This window comes from Anomaloglossus baeobatrachus, chromosome 1 (assembly GCF_048569485.1).
Source record: "Anomaloglossus baeobatrachus isolate aAnoBae1 chromosome 1, aAnoBae1.hap1, whole genome shotgun sequence".
NCBI lineage: Eukaryota > Metazoa > Chordata > Amphibia > Anura > Aromobatidae > Anomaloglossus > Anomaloglossus baeobatrachus.
In genome coordinates this window covers 53,853,507-53,873,507 of record NC_134353.1, presented here as the reverse complement: position 1 = coordinate 53,873,507, position 20,001 = coordinate 53,853,507, and the positions used below count along the sequence as shown (strand labels likewise).

General features: G+C 54.0%; 1 protein-coding gene across 1 annotated transcript in view; it reads left to right on the top strand.

Moving 5' to 3' along the window:
- Positions 1-20,001, top strand: part of KDM3A (lysine demethylase 3A) — a 201,614-nt gene that overhangs the window by 83,054 nt on the left and 98,559 nt on the right. Inside the window, exons 10-12 of the mRNA XM_075346786.1 lie at positions 3,275-3,435; positions 3,791-4,314; positions 4,404-4,605. Coding sequence (XP_075202901.1) covers positions 3,275-3,435; positions 3,791-4,314; positions 4,404-4,605 — 887 coding nt within the window. The remainder of the gene's footprint in view (positions 1-3,274; positions 3,436-3,790; positions 4,315-4,403; positions 4,606-20,001) is intronic.

Here is a 20,001-nt window from a genome sequence, read left to right as displayed (position 1 = left end):
CATTCTCCGCTGTTGGGACAAGCGGACTTCCTCCTTGCACAGGTTAGTGGCTCTGTCGCCACAGACCAGGGTCTCCCTTCAGTGGTGGCTTCGGCCCCTCTCTCTGTCTCAGGGACGCTCCTTCCTGGCCCCGTCCTGGGTGATTCTCACCACGGATGCCAGTCTATCCGGCTGGGGAGCGGTATATCTCCACCACAGAGCGCAGGGCACTTGGACTCCGTCCGAGTCAGCCCTCTCGATCAATGTGCTGGAAACCAGAGCTGTGCTTCTAGCTCTCTTAGCCTTTCACCACCTGTTGGCGGGCAAGCACATCCGAGTCCAGTCAGACAACGCGACAGCGGTTGCCTACATCAATCACCAAGGCGGGACACGCAGCCGCCTGGCAATGCTGGAGGTTCAACGCATCCTTCAGTGGACGGAGGACTCCATGTCCACCATATCCGCAGTCCACATCCCAGGCGTGGAAAACTGGGAGGCAGATTATCTCAGCCGTCAAACCGTGGACAGTGGCGAATGGTCCCTGCATCCGGCAGTGTTTCGGTCAATCTGCCGCAAGTGGGGCACTCCGGAAGTGGATCTAATGGCATCCCGGCACAACAACAAGGTTCTGGTTTACGTGGCTCGCTCCCACGATCCTCAGGCCTTTGCAGCGGACGCTCTGGTTCAAGATTGGTCCCAGTTTCGTCTGTCCTACGTGTTTCCCCCTCTAGCTCTCTTGCCCAGAGTCCTGCGCAAGATCAGAATGGAGGGCCGTCGGGTCATCCTCATTGCTCCGGACTGGCCCAGGCGAGCTTGGTACACAGACCTGCTCCATCTGTCCGTAGAGGTGCCGTGGCATCTCCCGGACCGTCCAGACCTTCTCTCTCAAGGTCCGTTTTTCCGCCAGAATTCTGCGGCTCTCAGATTGACGGCGTGGCTCTTGAGTCCTGGATCTTGACAACTTCTGGTATTCCTCCTGAAGTCATCTCCACTATGACTCTGGCTCGGAAGTCTTCCTCGGCCAAAAATCTATCACAGGACCTGGAGAATTTTCCTGTCCTGGTGTCGCTCTTCCGGCCATGCTCCTTGGCCTTTTTCCTTGCCGACCCTCCTGTCCTTTCTACAGTCCGGTCTGCAGCTAGGACTATCCCTCAATTCCCTCAAGGGACAGGTCTCGGCTCTGTCAGTGTTGTTCCAGCGGCGTATCGCCCGGCTGGCTCAGGTGCGCACCTTCATGCAGGGCGCGTGTCACATCATTCCGCCTTACCGGCGGCCCTTGGATCCCTGGGACCTCAATCTGGTCCTCACGGCCTTGCAGAAACCCCCCTTTGAGCCTCTTAGGGAGGTTTCTCTGTCTAGTCTTTCACAGAAAGTGGTCTTTCTAGTGGCCATAACTTCCCTCAGGAGAGTCTCTGATTTGGCTGCGCTCTCTTCAGAGTCACCTTTTTTTGTTTTTTCATCAAGACAAGGTGGTTCTCCGTCCGACTCCGGACTTTCTCCCTAAGGTGGTTTCTCCTTTCCACCTTAACCAGGACATTTCCCTGCCTTCCTTTTGTCCGGCTCCTGTTCATCGCTTTGAAAAAGCGTTGCATACTCTGGATCTGGTGCGGGTGCTCCGGATCTATGTGTCTCGCACCGCTGTTCTTAGGCGGTGCACCTCTCTTTTTGTGCTAACCACAGGTCGGCGTAAGAGCCTCTCGGCTTCTAAGCCGACCTTAGCTTGTTGGATTAGGTCGGCTATTTCCGATGCCTACCAGTGTACTCAGGTGCCTCCCCCGCCGGGGATCAAGGCACACTCGACCAGAGCTGTCGGTGCCTCTTGGGCTTTCAGGCACCAGGCTACGGCTCAGCAGGTCTGTCAGGCTGCCACTTGGACTAGTCTGCATACCTTTTTCAAAGCACTACTAAGTGCATGCTCATGCTTCGGCAGATGCAAGCATGGGCAGACGCATCCTTCAGGCGGCTGTCGCCCATTTGTGAAGTTAGGTTCTGCCTACTTCCCAGTTTTCTGTTTATTACCACCCATGGACTGCTTTGAGACGTCCCAATGTCTGGGTCTCCCATAGGAACGATAAAGAAAAAGAGAATTTTGTTTACTTACCGTAAATTCTTTTTCTTATAGTTCCGTATTGGGAGACCCAGCACCCTCCCTGTTGCCTGTTGGCAGTTTCTTGTTCCGCGTGTTATCACCGGCTGTTGTTGTAGACAGAGGCTCCGGTTGTTCCGGTTTTTTGCTCTATCTCTACTTGTGGGTGGCTATTCTCCTTCAGCTTTTGCACTAAACTGGCTAGATTTGGTTATCCAGGGGGTGTATATGCTCAGAGGGAGGAGCTACACTTTTTTAGTGTAGTACTTTGTGTGTCCTCCGGAGGCAGAAGCTATACACCCAATGTCTGGGTCTCCCAATACGGAACTATAAGAAAGAATTTACGGTAAGTAAACAAAATTCTCTTTTTTACGGAGGCGATCAAGGGGAACGAAAAGAGGTTGTCCAAGTAGTGGATATCCCCTTTATTTGAGACTTACAGCTCTGTCACTTAGTTCTCTCTGATGGGCCTGAGGACTTAACACACGCACCAGGATTTTCCTCCGGGTCTTCCTCCAATGCTGTCCTGGACCTAACAGTTACCTCAGTGGGAATCCTGTCATAGTGGCACTGCCCAACCACAACCACCGAGCTGTGGAGACCCCATCTCCAACCAACCTTCATCACGGGTGGCTGGGGTCAGTCTTCTGTCATCAGAGGTTGGTAGCATCACAGGAGCCGCTGAGAGGTGATTTCACTCTCTGCACAACAGGCAGTGGCTCTTGTAAACCCTCCGAGAAGAACTGGGTGAGTTTGAGAGGGCTCTTCTATCTCTCTTGAGAGTTCTTAAGCTCCTTGATGCTGGTCCTCCCACAGAAGTGATCAGGAGGAGGACTGGACTACTATTGGGGCTCTACCTTCCGGTTTTAGCTGCTGTAGGGCCGCAGAGCACAGGAGGTGTTGACTGCGCGTCTGCCTCCATGAGCCGCTACGGAACAGGCCATCATAAGGCAAAAAAAAGAGCTGTGTAATCCAGGAAAGCGAGCATTGGTATATACTGCCTTACATGATCCTGTGCCCGCCATCTTACGCCATATTAGTCTTTTTCCTTTTGGCATTTCTCACTTTATTTCTTAATTTATTTCTTTTTTTTATAAAGAGTCACCAAAATCCCCTGTGGAGATTATTTCTGGAGATAACAATGGAGAAGGGATTGTGTGAGGTCGTGCTCTTCAGTGATTAAAGCCAATGTTTTATTCTTTTTTGTAGACTCCATTAAATCCGCCATCCAAGCAGTCCGTGCCGGTTGGATTTGGAGAAGCCTTGCTGGGATGTACCGCCACGACGCCTTCCAGCCCAAACCAAAGCTCCCGGACGACTCCACCCCAGGCAAATTCCCCACCAAGCTTTGGCGCTGCAACACCTCCAGGGTAAATCTATTCAAAACTTTGTTTTTATTTGATAAAAAATGTTGTAATGGGTTTTCCACATCAACAGATGTGTTCCTCTGGACTGTGTTTTGGCTGCAGCTGCGACATCATGTCAGCAGCGCACCTCACCGCTGCAGGCGATCATGGAGCTTGGCTGCAGGAGTGGTGTGCTCTAAACGTGGCTCCAACGCTGTAGCCGTAACCATGCGACTAGAGAAGCTGGTTAGGTTTGAGACCCAGCTGATCAGGGTGATGCCTTATGCTCAAAACCCATACTTGTGTGTGTATATTGGGGATATGGAGCCCTGTACCAAAAATGTACTCCTACGCTAACAGAATATGTTTCCCCCGTTAGGAAATGTTCTCAGAACTTACCAAGCGAGACGTCCTCCATCCTGAATGGTGACCTAAAAGAGGAAGAGGAGAACTTGTTCCTCAGCGCTGCAATGTCGCAGGGGAAGGGGCTCGGGTTTGGCCTGACTGATAAATCCAGCACCAGCCCTTTCTCATCAGGAGGAGGAGGCGGCGGCTTCTGGTCCAGCGAGAACGGGCAGAAAGCAGAAAACCTCTTTGCGGCCTTCACAAAACCCTCAACCGTGTTCCCCAAGGGCTTCGAGTTTTCCGTAGAACGCTTCCCCGACAAAAACACCTTGACGGTGAAAGACTCCCCGCGGTTGGGAAGCACAGAGGCTTGTAAGAACTTAGTGCGACAACCCCCGGGGGTATTCGCAGCGGCCGCAGCGACTGAGAGCAAAGCCGCCGTTTCTCCGCTGCTGGTGAAAAATGAATTCAAGGCTACACCACAAAACAACATTCCTGGCCAAAAACCATTAAAAATGGAGCCGTCTCCCCACAAGAGTCCCATTAAAAGTGACGGCGGTAAGTAGTCTGTAGCGGAGGAGGGACCGCACTGCTTTGTGTCTGTTTTGATTATTGATTTTTGACTTATTTTTTCTTTTTCCTTTCAGTCACATACCCCAGATCTATATTGTTGGACCCTTATAAGCTGAAAAGGCTCCAGTCAAGCGGCGACTGCTTTGTCCAGGACGGCTCCTGCAACGACATCGCCCCACACTTGCACAAGTGCAGAGAGTGCCGCCTGGACCGGTTTGGACGGAGCAAGGAGCAGCGGGACGCCGCCGTCTTCTGCCGCTTCTTCCACTTTCGGAGGTGAGCGTCACCACAGCCTGTTTAATTCAGACCCACTGTATATTTTGGGAATCAGTCAAGAAATTAGAATTGCAAAACCTTTTTTAAGACCATTGTGGTAGTGAATGTGAAAACTTAAAGGGGTCATGCAACCTTTCAAATGTAAAAGATTTGATGATACGGGATTAAATTCTTCTATTCCTAATGATCCAATGCAGGCGCTAGAGTCAGCCAGTCATAGCATTCATGTGCTGTACTGGCCTCACCCCTCAGAACTGGGAGCCACGATGCCAGTAGCTAGGCACATGGCTGTCATGTGCATGCAACTTGTATTAAGACTCGTAGGACCAACAATATATTGTCACCTGTTCTGGGGGTATGGAAGGTTCGTAGCGTTTCTTCTGTCTTACAATTTTATTTATTATTAAATTAAAAAACGGAAGCCTACCGGTAACAAATTTACTCAAATAGGATGATATGCGTATTGCTGGAATGAAAAAAAATTATATATATATGTAGTATTATTATTATAATTATTTATTATTATTATATTTAATATTATTTATATATATATATATATATATATATATATATATATATATATATATATATATATATATATATATATATATATATATTTCTTTGTCGCTCCATTGGGAGACCCAGACAATTGGGTGTATAGCTTCTGCCTCCGGAGGCTACATAAAAAGTGTAACCCCTCCTCTCTGCCTATACACCCTCCCGTGGATCACGGGTTCCTCAGTTTTATGCTTTGTGTGGAAGGAGGCACACATCCACTCATGCATTCTCATACTTGGTTATGTCGGTTGGAAGAAAAGAGGGCCCCCACGGGGCCCCCGGCATGTTCCCTTCGCACCCCACTACGTCAGCGGTGTTGTTAAGGTTGAGGTACCCATTGCGGGTACGGAGGCTGTAGCCACATGCCGTCTCCTTCACCATCCCTTAGCGGCTCTGGGAGAAGTGGGATCCTAAGCGGTCATCCATTTACTGGGACCGTGCTCCCTCCGCAGCCCCTGTGGGAACCTGCCGGACCGGAGCCTCTTCAACCTCAGGGACCGGGCCCTGCAACTCAAAGGTACTCTTTGTCCCCATTGGGGACTGTGCAGGGAGCGCACCTTGTTCCCGGAAGCCGCGGCAGCTGCTGAATTGAGAAGGCCGGTGGATTTCCGCGCCGACCGTGCCTGCTTGTCGGGCGCGGTCTCAAATTTAGTCCCCGGCTTCATCGCGGCATAGTCGCAAAAATCCCGCCCCCGGGCCTGCCTGTCAGGAGTAAGGGCGGGATTACCACCCTGACGTCGGATGTGAGGGCTGGAGCATCCTGCATGTTTTCCTCCCCCCTCACTGATCACTGTGGGGACCCCAGATTCCCGCACTTTCCTGGCGCCGCCCACGGCTCCACTCCTCCCCTGAGAGCTCCGGCAGCCATTTTTTGGCATTTTGCCGGTGGAGGATTCTCAGTGAACAGCTCTGCAGCTCCGGGGGACCTAAGGCAGGGAATCTGAAGGACACACTCCGCTTGTTAGCGGTCGGTAAGCCACACCGGTCACCCGGTGCTGGTCCCCCTAGGGTGCCGGAATAGATACGTATATATAAATATATATATCTGTTCGGTCGGGCTGTATACCCCTTTTCTTTGTCGCTCCATTGGGAGACCCAGACAATTGGGTGTATAGCTTCTGCCTCCGGAGGCCACACAAAGTATTACACTTTAAAAAGTGTAACCCCTCCCCTCTGCTATACACCCTCCCGTGCATCACGGGCTCATCAGTTTTTATACTTTGTGTTGAAGGAGGCTGACACTCACACAATGCTCCACATTTTAGTCAGCAGCAGCTGCTGATTATATCGGATGGAAGAAAAGAGGGCCCTAACAGGGCCCCCGGCATGCTCCCTTCTCACCCCACTAAGTCGGCGGTGTTGTTAAGGTTGAGGTACCCATTGCGGGTACACAGGCCGGAGCCACATGCCGTTTTCCTTCCCCATCCCTTAGGGGCTCTGGGGAAGTGGGATCCTATCCGGTCATCCAGACACTGGGACCAGCCTCCCTCCGCAGCCCCTGTGGGATTCTGCCGGACAGGAGACGGAGTATCATCAGGGACAGGGCCCTGCATCTACAGGTACTCTGTGTCCCCTTGGGGACGGTGCATAGAGCACCTTGACCTCAGACGCTGCAGCGACTGCGGTGATTGGTATGACGCCGGGACTACCGCGCCGACCGCGCCTGCTTGCCGGCCGCGGTTTTAACTTTAGTCCCCGGCTTTTGCGGCCTAGTGCCTTACACTCCCGCCCCCGGCCCTGCCAGTCAGGGGGAAGGGCAGGACGGTCGGTCTAACTCCGACAGTGAGAGCTGGAGCACACTTGGCTGTCCTCCGTCCCCCTCACTAAGCACTCTACGGCACAGATCCCCGCACAGGTACTCAGGGTCCCCTTGGGGACGGTGCATGGAGCACCTTGGCCTCAGATTTGGCAGCGACTGCGGGGTTGGTACGGGACTACCGCGCCGACCGCGCCTGCCTGCCGGCCGCGGTTTTAACTTTAGCCCCCGGCTTTTGCGGCCTAGTGCCTTACACTCACGCCCCCGGCCCTGCCAGTCAAGGGGAAGGGCGGGACGGTCAGTCTGAGGCCGACAGTGAGGGCTGGAGCACACTCGGCTGTCCTCCACCCCCCTCACGTTTCACTCGGGGCACCAGATTCCCGCACTTTTGGGGTTACGCCCACGGCTCCCCCCTCCACTGTAAACGCCGACAGCCATGTTTTTAAGCAGCACACACACTGCTTGAGCGGTCGGTACGCCAGGGGGCTTCTTCTCGGTGCTGGGCCCCCTAGAGTGCTGAACTGTATATATAGATATATAATGTTTGTATGCATTTTCACAGTTCGGCTGTACATATGTATCCCTCAGTGATCACTGTGAGCATTGCTCGGGCCATGTGGCACTCGCTCAGCCGGAGCCGGGGGCACTGGTTGAGCTCCGCCGGCGTCCCCTGTCCAGGCGGCAGGGACAGAGTTGCAGCTTTTGCTGAGAAACTCTCTGAGTCATTTTCACTATCCATGGCTCAGGCTATGGACAAATGGTCTGCTAAGATACTAGGAGCTTGAAGTCCAGACCGGCCCCTTACACAGGCCCCGGGCACTGCGGGATCGCCCCCAGGCCTATCTCGGTCTGCGACGAAGCGTGCTCCTGGGGTGGCCTCTAGTTATTACGTGGTGGACTCCGGCACGAACCGCAGTCCCAGACCGGCTAAGCGGCCTTGCTTAGAATCTTCCCCGACTTCATCAAGGGTCTCAGCTTGAGGACTCTCTAGAGGATGAGGCGGAGGTCGCAACCCAGGACTCTGCCCGGACGTGGCTCTCAAGGCTTCAGAGATGCTGTCCAGAAGCACAGGGCTTTCCCGGACAAGCGTTTTTACTAAACGCCTTATAACACACGTTGTCTCTTCCCCTCTGACGTTGTTAAGGGTTGGGCTCAGTGTCCCAAGGTGCCCCACCAGTCTCTTGACTGGCGGCTAGATCAGTAGTAGCAGTGGCTGACGGTTCAACGCTCCAGAATGCCACGGACAGGCACCATAGGCGCGTCCGTTGCCCCAGCCTTTGCAGCAGTGTGGGCACTCCAGGCTATCTCAGCTGCTCTGTCTGAGATTAATGCGGTCATACTCTGCTCCACAATTAGCGTCTTTGACGTCTCAGGCGTCGGTATTTTCATCCTCCGCCGTGCATGCTGTCCTGGACTCGGCTAGCCGTACAGCGGTAGCATCCGCCACTCCGGTGGCAGTCCGCAGGGCCATGTGGCTACGCGAATGGAAGGCAGATTCTGCTTCCAAGAAGCTCTTGTCCGGTTTGCTTTTTTCTGGCGACCGATTGTTTGGCGAACAATTGGATGAAACGATTGAGCAGTCCAAGGGAAAGGACTCGTGCTTACCCAGCCCAAACCAAAGAGACCTCAGCACCCTCAGCTAGGTCCCAATCCTCATCGTCCAACGGGCCACAGAAGAGCCAGAGAACCTCTTCTGCATGGCGGTCCAGGTCAGGGGAGCGGTCCCCACATGTCCAAGACCGATGGATGAGACATTCTGTCTACGGTTACAGGATAGAGCTCAGTTCTCGTCCTCCGACTCGTTTCTTCAGAGCATCTCCGCCCCCCGAGCGAGCCGATGCACGTTTTCAGGCGGTGAACACTCTGACGGCAGGAGGAGTTGCGATCCCCGTTCCCCTTCAAGAACGTAGTCGCGGTTTTTACTCCAGCTTGTTCGTGGTACCAAGATAGGACGGATCACTCCGCCCCGTTCTGGACTTCACACTGCTCAACAGACAGAGAACCTGACGGTTCCGGATGGTATCTCTCCGCTTTTCATCGCCTCGATGGCCCAAGGAGACTTCCTAGCATCAATCGACATCAGGGATGCTTATCTCCATGTGCCGATTGCACCAGAGCATCAACGCTTTCTGCGTTTCGCCATCAGGTCGAGTCTTCACCAAAGTCATGGCAACAGTGGTGCCGGTCCTACACTCTCAGAGCCACTCGGTGATCATTTACCTAGACGATCTTCTAGTCAAGACACCCTCCTGGGGGGCATGTCAACTCAACCTGACCATTGCTCTGGAGACTCTCCAGAGGTTCGGGTGGATCATCAATTTTCCAAGGTCAAGATTGACACCGACCCAGTCACTGACTTGCCTCGGGATGGAGTTTCATACTCTCTCAGCGATAGTGAAGCCTCCGCTGCATAAACAGCGCTCACTACAGACAGGGGTGCACTCTCTCCTTCGGACCCAGTCACACCCCTTAAGGCGCCTCTTACACTTCCTAAGGAAGATGGTGGCAGCAATGGAGGCAGTTCCCTTGCGCAGATTCGTCTGCGTCCGCTTCTATCGGACAACGTCCCTAAACAAGAACGCCTCTATTTCCCTTGCAAATCTTTCCGGCCCCAGCCGGGGCTGTGGTCACGACGGGCGCGAGTCTGTCAGGGTGCGGAGCGGTCTTCCTCCGCCACAGGACTCGGGGAACCTGGACTCCGACAGAGTCCTCCCTTCAGATCAATGTTCTGGAGATAAGGGCAGTGTATCTAACCCTAAAGGCGTTCCAGCGGTGGCTGGAAGGCAGGCAGATCCGAATTCAGTCGGACAACGCCACGGCGGTTGCGTACATCAACCACCAGGGGGCGGACTCTGCTGTGGGCGGAAGCCACAGCCTCCACCATCTCCGCAGTTCACATCCCGGGCATAGAAAACTGAGAAGCAGATTTTCTCAGTCGCCAGGGCATGGAAGCAGGGGAATGGTCTCTTCACCCGGACGTGTTTCTAGAGATCTGTTGCCGCTGGGGAACACCGGACGTCGATCTAATGGCGTCTCGGCTCAACAACAAAGTCCCGGCATTCATGGCTCGGTCCAAGGATCATAGAGCTCTGGCGGCAGGCACGTTAGTTCAGGACTGGTCGCAGTTTCGACTTATGTATTTCCTCCTCTGGCTCTACTGCCCAGAGGGTTACGCAAGATCAGGTCAGACTGCCGCCGCACCATCCTCGTCGCTCCAGACTAGCCGAGGAGATCGTGGTACCCGGATCTCTGGCACCTCACGGTGGGTCAACCGTGGGCACTCCCAGACCGACCAGACTTGCTGTCTCAAGGGCCTTTTTTACATCTGAATTCTGCGGCCCTCATCCTGATGGTGTGGCCATTGAGCCCTGGCCCCTAGCGTCATCAGGGTTATCTCAAGGGACAAGTATCGGCGCTTTCCGTGTTTTTTCAAAAGCGTCTAGCCAGGCTTCCGCAGGTCCGCACGTTCCTGCAGGGGGGTTGACCATAGTCCCATATTACGAGCGTCCGTTCGCACCCTGGGATCTTAACAGGGTGCTGACGACTCTTCAGAAGCCATCTTTCGAGCCGATGCGGGAGGTCTCTCTATCTCGCCCTTCGCAGAGGGTGGCCTTCCTAGTGGCAGTCACATCACTCAGGAGAGTGTCTGAGCTAGCAGCGCTATCATGCAGAGCCCCCTTCCTGGTGTTTCACCAGGATAAGGGGTTCTGCGTCCGGTCCCGGACTTTCTCCCTAATGTATCCCCGTTTCATCTCAAGCAGGATATCTTCTTACCCTCTTTGGGCCCTCATCCAGTTCACCAATGTGAAAAGGATTTGCATTTATTAGATCTGGTGAGAGCACTCCGCCTCTACATTTCTCGCACGGCGCCCCGGCGCCGGTCTGATGCGCTCTTTGTCCTTCTCGCGGGCCAGAGTAAGGGATTTCAGGTTTTCAAGTCAACCTTGGCTCGGTGGATCAAGGAACCGATTCTTGAAGCCTACCGTTCTTGTGGGCTTCCAATTCCTGCAGGGCTGTAAGCCCATTCTACCAGAGCCGTAGATGCTTCCTGGGCATTGCGACACCAGGCTACGGCTCAGCAGGTGTGTCAGGCGGCTACCTGGTCGAGTCTGCACACTTTCACGAAAAACTATCAGGTGCATGCCTCTGCTTCGGCAGATGCCAGCCTAGGTAGGCGACTCCTTCAGGCGGCAGTTGCCCACCTATAAGAGGGGGCCGTTTTCGGCTCTTTTTATCGAGGTATTCTTTTACCCATCCAGGGATTGCTTTTGGACATCCCAATTGTCTGGGTCTCCCAATGGAGCGACAAAGAAGGGAATTTTGTTTACTTACCGTAAATTCCTTTTCTTTGTCGCTGTATTGGGAGACCCAGCACCCGCCCCTGTTCCCTTCGGGCTGTTGTTCTTTGTGTACACATGTTGTTCATGTTGAATTGTTCTTTTGGTTCATGGTTTCAGTTCTCCGAACATCCTTCGGATTGAATTTACCTTAGACCAATTTTAAAAGTTTCCTCCTTCCTGCTTTGGCACCAAAACTGATGAGCCCATGATGCACGGGAGGGTGTATAGCAGAGGGGAGGGGTTACACTTTTAAGTGTAATACTTTGTGTGGCCTCCGGAGGCAGAAGCTATACACCCAATTGTCTGGGTCTCCCAATAGGAGCTAGAAGAAAAGGAATTTACGGTAAGTAAACAAAATTCCCTTCTTTCCCATATACCCTCAGTGATCACTCTCCTAGGAGACAACATCTTGTCGTCCACAAGGAGCAAAGCTGCTAAGGCACAGGGTTTTTTTGCGGCCTGTACCTCTTGTGGGGCTATGTTACCTGCGGGTTCCACCTACCCTCACTATGAGCAATGCTCGACCCCTGTTTCGCTTGCTCAGCCGGAGCCTCGGACACTAGTGGGCCCCTCGGCTCATGTAGACCCCCCTGCTCCCCCTGTCCAGGCGGCAGGGACAGAGTTCGCCTCTTTCTTCAGCGCTCTATTGGGAGACCCAGACGATTGGGGTATAGCTACTGCCCTCCGGAGGCCACACAAAGCACTACACTAAAAAGTGCAAGGCCCCTCCCCTTCTGGCTATACCCCCCCGTGGTATCACGGGTACTCCAGTTTTCAAGCTTTGTGCGAAGGAGGTCAGACATCCACGCATAGCTCCACAGATTTTAGTCAGCAGTAGCTGCTGACTATTTCGGATGGAAGAAAAGAGGGCCCATATAGGGCCCCCAGCATGCTCCCTTCTCACCCGTTGATGGTGTTGTAAGGTTGAGGTACCTATTGCTGGTACAGAGGCTGGAGCCCCACATGCTGTTTTCCTTCCACATCCCCTTGTAGGGCTCTGTGGAAGTGGGATCCTGCCGGCCTCAAAGCTCTGACGCCGGGCTCCATCCACAGACCCATAGAACCTGGTGGATGCCGAGCAGGAGTACCATCAGGGACATGGCCCTGCATCATACAGGTACTCTGTGTCCCCGGCAGGCACAGACACACTCCGGGCTGGCTGGGTGTTGTAGTGCGCCGGGGACCGTAACGCTAGAGCTAGTGTCTCTACAGTTTACTGGGGGATTTTTTTCTGTGTGTGGGAACGCAGCGCCGACCCCCGCTGGACCGGCGGCGCTGCTGTGACTTTTAGTTCGCCGGGGACACGCCGACCGCGCTTTTACGGCGGTGGCGTTTATAAATCTAGTCCCCGGCTTTTGCGGCCTAGGACGCCGGCAGCTCCGATTCGTTCCCGCCCCCACCCTGTCAATCAGGGTAGGGGAGAGACGCTGTTTCACGGCAGCGACGAGGGCTGGAGCCTGATTTACATGCTCCAGCCCTCTCACTAGGCACAGAGGGAAGCAGGCTTCCCGCTCTTAGCCAGGAACGCCCAGGGCCCGCCCCCCCTCCTCTCTCAGGACGCCGGCAGCCATTACATGCATGTCTGGCTGGAGGAAGGACGCAAGGCTCTGGGAGACCTGGACTAGGGGGCTTTGGAGATCACACACCCGCTCTTAAGCGGGCGGTAAGCGGCTTTTCAGCTGGCCCCTCTAGTGCCTCAGTGTGTATTAGTGTACTGTGTCACTGGACATATATATATTTCCTTATTGCTTGCACTGTGAGGTCGCTTCCTGGCTGTATACCCAGATCACTCTGAGGAGGCAGCAACATGTCATCCGCAAAACGCAAGGCTGCCAAGGCTAGGGCTGTGTACACTGCGTGTGCTGCATGTGGGGCTGCTCTACCAGCAGGCTCCAAGGACCCCCATTGTGTGCAATGCTCAGATCCGGTGCTGCTTCGCCAGCCGGAGTCAGGAGAGATAGTGACCCAGGCTGAGACGCCTGTAAGTCCTGCCCCGGTGTCAGGGACAGACTTTGCAGTTTTTGCGGATAATATGTCTGTGACTATGGCAAAAATCCTTGAAACTTTGCAATCCATGCCTGGGGCTCAGTCTATGGACACGGCGAGGTCTCTGTCCTCTAATCCCCCTCAGTTGGATTTAATCCAGACTGCAAGGGGGTCCCCGGCTTCACAGGCTGAGTATTATGACTCAGATGATAGCCCCAGCCACCCTAAGCGAGCTCGCTGGGAAAGACCCTCAACGTCATCACACTGCTCAGGGTCTCAGCGCAATCAGTCTCCCTGTGATGCGTCTGATGAGAGTGATCAGGAGTCTTATCCTGGAACCCCTCTCAATCTGGATACCCCGGATGGGGACGCCATGGTAAACGATCTTATCTCAGCCATCAATAGACTGTTAGATATTTCTCCCCCAGCCCCTTCAGCAGAGGAGGCAGCTGCAGAGCAGGAGAAGTTTCGTTTCCTCTATCCCAAGCGTAAATTAAGTGCTTTCTTGGATCACTCTGACTTCAGAGAGTCAATCCAGAAACACGACGCTCATCCAGAAAGGCGTTTCTCTAAACGTTCTAAGGATACACGTTTTCCTTTTCCCCCTGATGTGGTCAAGCGCTGGACCCAGTGTCCAAAAGTTGACCCCCCGATTTCCAAACTTGCAGCTAGATCCATAGTTGCAGTGGAGGATGGCGCTTCACTTAAGGATGCCAATGACAGACAGATGGACCTTTGGTTAAAATCTGTCTATGAAGCTATCGGCGCGTCGTTTGCTCCAGCATTCGCAGCCGTATGGGCACTCCAAGCTATTTCAGCTGGTTTAGCAAAAGTGGATGCTATCTTACATCCAGCGGTGCCGCAAGTGGCGTCCCTTACCTCGCAGATGTCCGCGTTCGCGTCTTACGCTATCAATGCGGTCCTAGAATCTACCAGCCGCACCTCAATGGCGTCCGCCAATTCGGTAGTTTTGCGCAGAGTCTTGTGGTTAAAAGACTGGAAAGCAGATGCTGGTTCCAAAAAATGTTTAACCAGCCTGCCTTTATCTAGAGATAGACTGTTTGGCGAGCCATTGGCTGACATCATTAAACAGTCCAAGGGTAAAGACTCTTCTTTACCCCAGCCCAGAACAAGCAAACCTCAGCAGAAAAAGTGGCAGCAGAGGTTTCAGTCCTTTCGAGGTTCGGGCAAGACACAATTCTCCTCGTCCAAAGGGACTCAGAGGACGCAAAGAAGCTCAGATTCCTGGCGGGCTCACGCGCGCCCCAAGAAAGCAAATGGAGGAACTGCTTCCAAAGCGGCCACCTCATGACTTCCAGCTCCCCCCCTCCGCATCTCCGGTCGGGGGCAGGCTCTCCCGCTTTTCCGTCATTTGGATGTCACAGGTCAAAGACCGGTGGGTGACAGACATTTTGTCGCGCGGGTACAGAATCGAGTTCAGTTCTCGTCCTCCAGCTCGGTTCTTCAGAACCTCCCCACATCCAGACCGAGCAGATGCCCTGCTGCAGGCGGTGGACTCCCTAAGAGCGGAAGGAGTAGTGGTTCCTGTACCGCCTCAGGAACAAGGGCGAGGGTTTTACTCCAATCTCTTTGTGGTTCCAAAAAAGGACGGCTCGTTCCGTCCTGTTCTGGATCTAAAGCTGCTCAACAAACATGTGCACGCCAGGCGGTTCCGGATGGAAACCCTCCGCTCTGTCGTGGCCTCAATGTCTCAAGGAGACTTCCTTGCCTCAATAGACATCAAAGATGCTTATCTCCACGTGCCAATTGCTACAGAACATCAACGTTTTCTACGTTTTGTGATAGGAAACGAACATCTTCAGTTCGTAGCTCTGCCATTCGGTCTGGCGACAGCCCCACGGGTTTTCACCAAGGTCATGGCGGCAGTGGTAGCGGTCTTGCACTCTCAGGGACACTCGGTGATCCCTTACCTAGACGATCTACTTGTCAAGGCACCCTCTCAAGAGGCATGCCAACTCAGTCTACATGCTACACTGGAGACTCTACAGACGTTTGGATGGATCATCAACTTTCCAAAGTCGAATCTGTCTCCGACACAGTCACTAACGTATCTTGGCATGGAGTTCCATACTCGAGCAGCGAGAGTGAAGCTTCCGCTGAACAAGCAGCGGTCACTACAGACAGGGGTGCAATCCCTCCTTCAGGGCCAGTCGCACCCCTTACGGCGCCTCATGCACTTCCTCGGGAAGATGGTGGCAGCCATGGAAGCAGTTCCCTTTGCGCAGTTTCATCTGCGCCCACTTCAATGGGACATTCTCCGCCAATGGGACGGGAAGTCAACGTCCCTGGACAGGAAAGTCTCTCTTTCCCAGACGGCCAAGGACTCTCTACAATGGTGGCTCCTTCCCACCTCATTGTCTCAGGGAAGATCCTTCCTGCCCCCATCCTGGGCAGTGGTCACGACAGATGCGAGTCTGTCAGGGTGGGGAGCAGTGTTTCTCCACCACAGGGCTCAGGGGACGTGGACTCCGCAGGAGTCCACCCTTCAGATCAATGTTCTGGAAATCAGAGCAGTGTATCTTGCCCTACTAGCCTTCCAGCAGTGGCTGGAAGGAAGGCAGATCCGAACTCAGTCGGACAACTCCACAGCGGTGGCATACATCAACCACCAAGGGGGGACACGCAGTCGGCAAGCCTTCCAGGAAGTCCGGCGAATTCTGATGTGGGTGGAAGCCACGGCCTCCACCATATCCGCAGTTCACATCCCCGGCGTAGAAAACTGGGAAGCAGACTTCCTCAGTCGCCAGGGCATGGACGCAGGGGAATGGTCCCTTCACCCGGACGTGTTTCAGGAAATCTGTCGCCGATGGGGAGTGCCGGACGTCGACCTAATGGCGTCCCGGCACAACAACAAGGTCCCGGCATTCATGGCGAGGTCGCGCGATCAAAGAGCTCTGGCGGCAGACGCATTAGTTCAAGATTGGTCGCAGTTCCGGCTCCCATACGTCTTCCCACCTCTGGCACTCTTGCCCAGAGTGTTACGCAAGATCAGATCCGATTGCAGCCGCGTCATACTCGTCGCCCCAGACTGGCCGAGGAGATCGTGGTATCCGGATCTGTGGCATCTCACGGTCGGTCGACCGTGGTCACTGCCAGACCGACCAGACTTACTGTCCCAAGGGCCGTTTTTCCATCAGAATTCTGCGGCCCTGAACCTGACTGTGTGGCCATTGAGTCCTGGATCCTAGCGTCTGCAGGATTATCTCAAGGAGTCGTAGCCACAATGAGACAGGCTAGGAAGTCAACGTCTGCTAAGATCTACCACAGGACGTGGAAGATTTTCTTATCTTGGTGCTCTGCACAGAGAGTATCCCCTTGGCCATTTGCATTGCCCACCTTTCTTTCCTTCCTGCAATCGGGGTTGGAAAAGGGCTTGTCGCTCAGTTCCCTTAAAGGGCAAGTCTCGGCACTGTCTGTGTTTTTTCAGAAGCGTCTAGCACGTCTTCCTAAGGTGCGCACGTTCCTACAGGGGGTCTGTCATATTGTGCCCCCGTACAAGCGGCCGTTAGATCCATGGGATCTGAACAGAGTACTTGTTGCTCTGCAAAAGCCGCCCTTCGAGCCTCTAAAGGACGTTTCCTTTTCTCGACTGTCACAGAAAGTGGCGTTTCTTGTCGCGATCACATCGCTTCGGCGAGTGTCTGAGCTGGCAGCTTTGTCATCCAAGGCTCCTTTCCTGGTGTTCCACCAGGACAAGGTAGTGCTGCGCCCCATTCCGGAGTTTCTCCCTAAGGTCGTATCCTCGTTTCATCTTAATCAGGATATATCCTTGCCTTCCTTTTACCCTCATCCGGTTCACCGGTATGAAAAGGACTTACGTTTGCTAGATCTGGTGAGAGCACTCAGAATCTACATCTCCCGAACGGCGCCCATACGCCGTTCCGATGCACTTTTTGTCCTTGTCGCTGGTCCGCGCAAGGGATTGCAGGCTTCTAAAGCCACCCTGGCTCGATGGATCAAAGAACCAATTCTAGAGGCCTACCGCTCTGCGGGGCTTCCGGTTCCTTCAGGGCTAAAAGCCCACTCAACCAGAGCCGTGGGTGCGTCCTGGGCATTACGTCACCAGGCTTCGGCTCAACAGGTGTGCCAGGCAGCAACCTGGTCCAGTCTGCACACTTTCACCAAGCATTATCAGGTGCATACCTATGCTTCGGCGGATGCCAGCTTAGGTAGAAGAGTCCTGCAGGCGGCAGTGACATCCCCGTAGGGGAGGGCTGTTTTTTGCAGCTCTAACATGAGGTATTTCTTTACCCACCCAGGGACAGCTTTTGGACGTCCCAATCGTCTGGGTCTCCCAATAGAGCGCTGAAGAAGAAGGGAATTTTGTTACTTACCGTAAATTCCTTTTCTTCTAGCTCTTATTGGGAGACCCAGCACCCGCCCTGTTGTCCTTCGGGATTTTTTTGTTGTTTGCGGGTACACATGTTGTTCATGTTGAACGGTTTTTTCAGTTCTCCGATGTTTCTCGGAGTTAATTTGTTTAAACCAGTTATTGGCTTCCTCCTTCTTGCTTTGGCACTAAAACTGGAGTACCCGTGATACCACGGGGGAATATAGCCAGAAGGGGAGGGGCCTTGCACTTTTTAGTGTAGTGCTTTGTGTGGCCTCCGGAGGGCAGTAGCTATACCCCAATCGTCTGGGTCTCCCAATAAGAGCTAGAAGAAAAGGAATTTACGGTAAGTAACAAAATTCCCTTCTTTGCTGAGAAACTCTGAGTCACTTTCACAATCCATGGCTCAGTCTATGGACAAATGGTCTTCCAAGCTGCTAGAAGCTTTTCAGTCCAGACCGGTCCTTTCACAGGCCCCGGCCCCTGTTGGCTCGTCGCCTCCAGGCCCCTCTCGGTCCGCGCCGCAGCGCGCTCCCAGGATAGCTCCTAGGTCCCAGGCGGAGGACTCCTGCCCGGACCACAGTCCTAGACCGGCTAAGCGGGCTCGCTGGGAATCTTCCCCGACTTCTTCACGCTGCTCGGGTTCCCAGCTTGAGGACTCTCTGGAGGACGAGGCGGACGTCGCAGCTCAGGGCTCTGACCCTGACGTCGCCCTTAACCTTGATACACCTGAAGGGGACGCCTTAGTAAATGATCTTATCTCGTCCATCAACCAGGTGTTGGATCTCTCTCCCCCGCCTCCTCCTGTAGAGGAGTCTGCGTCTCAGCAGGAGAAACACCAGTTTCGGTTCCCCAAACGTACACGCAATGCGTTTTTCGATCACTCTAACTTCAGAGACGCTGTCCAGAAGCCCAGAGCGGTCCCGGACAAGCGCTTTACTAAGCGCCTCACTGACACGCGTTACCCCTTCCCATCTGAAGTCGTTAAGGGTTGGGCTCACTGTCCCAAGGTGGATCCTCCAGTCTCAAGATTGGCGGCTAGATCCGTGGTATCGGTTGCAGATGGCTCATCGCTAAAGGATGCCACTGACAGGCAGATAGAGCTCCTGGTGAAGTCCATCTATGAGGCCACGGGCGCGTCTTTTGCCCCGGCCTTTGCAGCCGTGTGGGCACTCCAAGCTATCTCGGCTTGTCTGACTGAGATTAATGCTGTCACACGTAATTCTGCTCCGCAAGTTGCGTCTTTGACCTCTCAGGCGTCAGCCTTTTCATCCTACCGATGGGTGACGCCATGAACGCCATCCTGGACTCTGCTAGCCGTACAGCTGTAGCATCCGCTAACTCTGTGGCAGTCCGCAGGGCCATGTGGCTGCGCGAATGGAAGGCAGACTCGGCCTCCAAGAGGTTCTTAACCTGTTTGCCGTTTTCTGGCGACCGTTTGTTTGGCGAACCATTGGATGAGATTATTAAGGAATCCAAAGGAAAGGATTCCTCCTTACCCCAGTCAAAACCTAAGAGACCTCAACAGAGAAAGGTTCAATCGAGATTTCGGTCCTTTCGTCCCTCCGCCAAGTCCCAATCCTCTTCGTCCAACAGGCCGGGGAAAGGCCAGAGGAACTCCTATGCGTGGCGATCCAAGTCTCGCCCACAAAAGGCCGCAGGAGGCTCTGCCTCCAAGACGGCTTCCTCATGACTCTCGGCCTCCCCTGACCGCATCCTCGGTCGTGGCAGGCTCTCCCGCTTTGGAGACGCCTGGTGGCCACATGTTCAAGACCGATGGGTGAGAGACATTCTGTCTCATGGTTACAGGATAGAGTTCAGCTCTCGTCCTGCGGCTCGCTTCTTCAGAACCTCTCCGCCCCCCTCTCAGGCCGACGCACTTTTTCAGGCAGTAGCCGCTCTAAAGATGGAAGGAGTTGTGATCCCCGTTCCCCTTCAGGAACGTGGTCGCGGATTTTACTCCAACTTGTTCGTGGTGCCAAAAAAGGACGGGTCATTCCGTCCCGTTCTGGACCTCAAGCTACTCAACGGACATGTGCGAACCAGACGGTTTCGGATGGAATCTCTGCGCTCGGTCATCGCCTCAATGTCACAAGGAGACTTCCTAGCATCGATCGACATCAAGGATGCTTATCTCCATATACCGATCGCACCCGAGCATCAACGTTTCCTGCGTTTCGCCATCGGGGACGAACACCTCCAGTTCGTGGCATTGCCTTTCGGCTTGGCGACAGCACCACGGGTTTTCACCAAAGTCATGGCATCCGTTGTGGCGGTCCTGCATTCTCAGGGCCACTCGGTGATTCCCTACTTGGACGATCTCCTAGTCAGGGCCCCGTCTCGGGTGGCGTGTCAACAAAGTCTATCTGTCACTCTGGCGACTCTCCAGCGGTTCGGGTGGATCA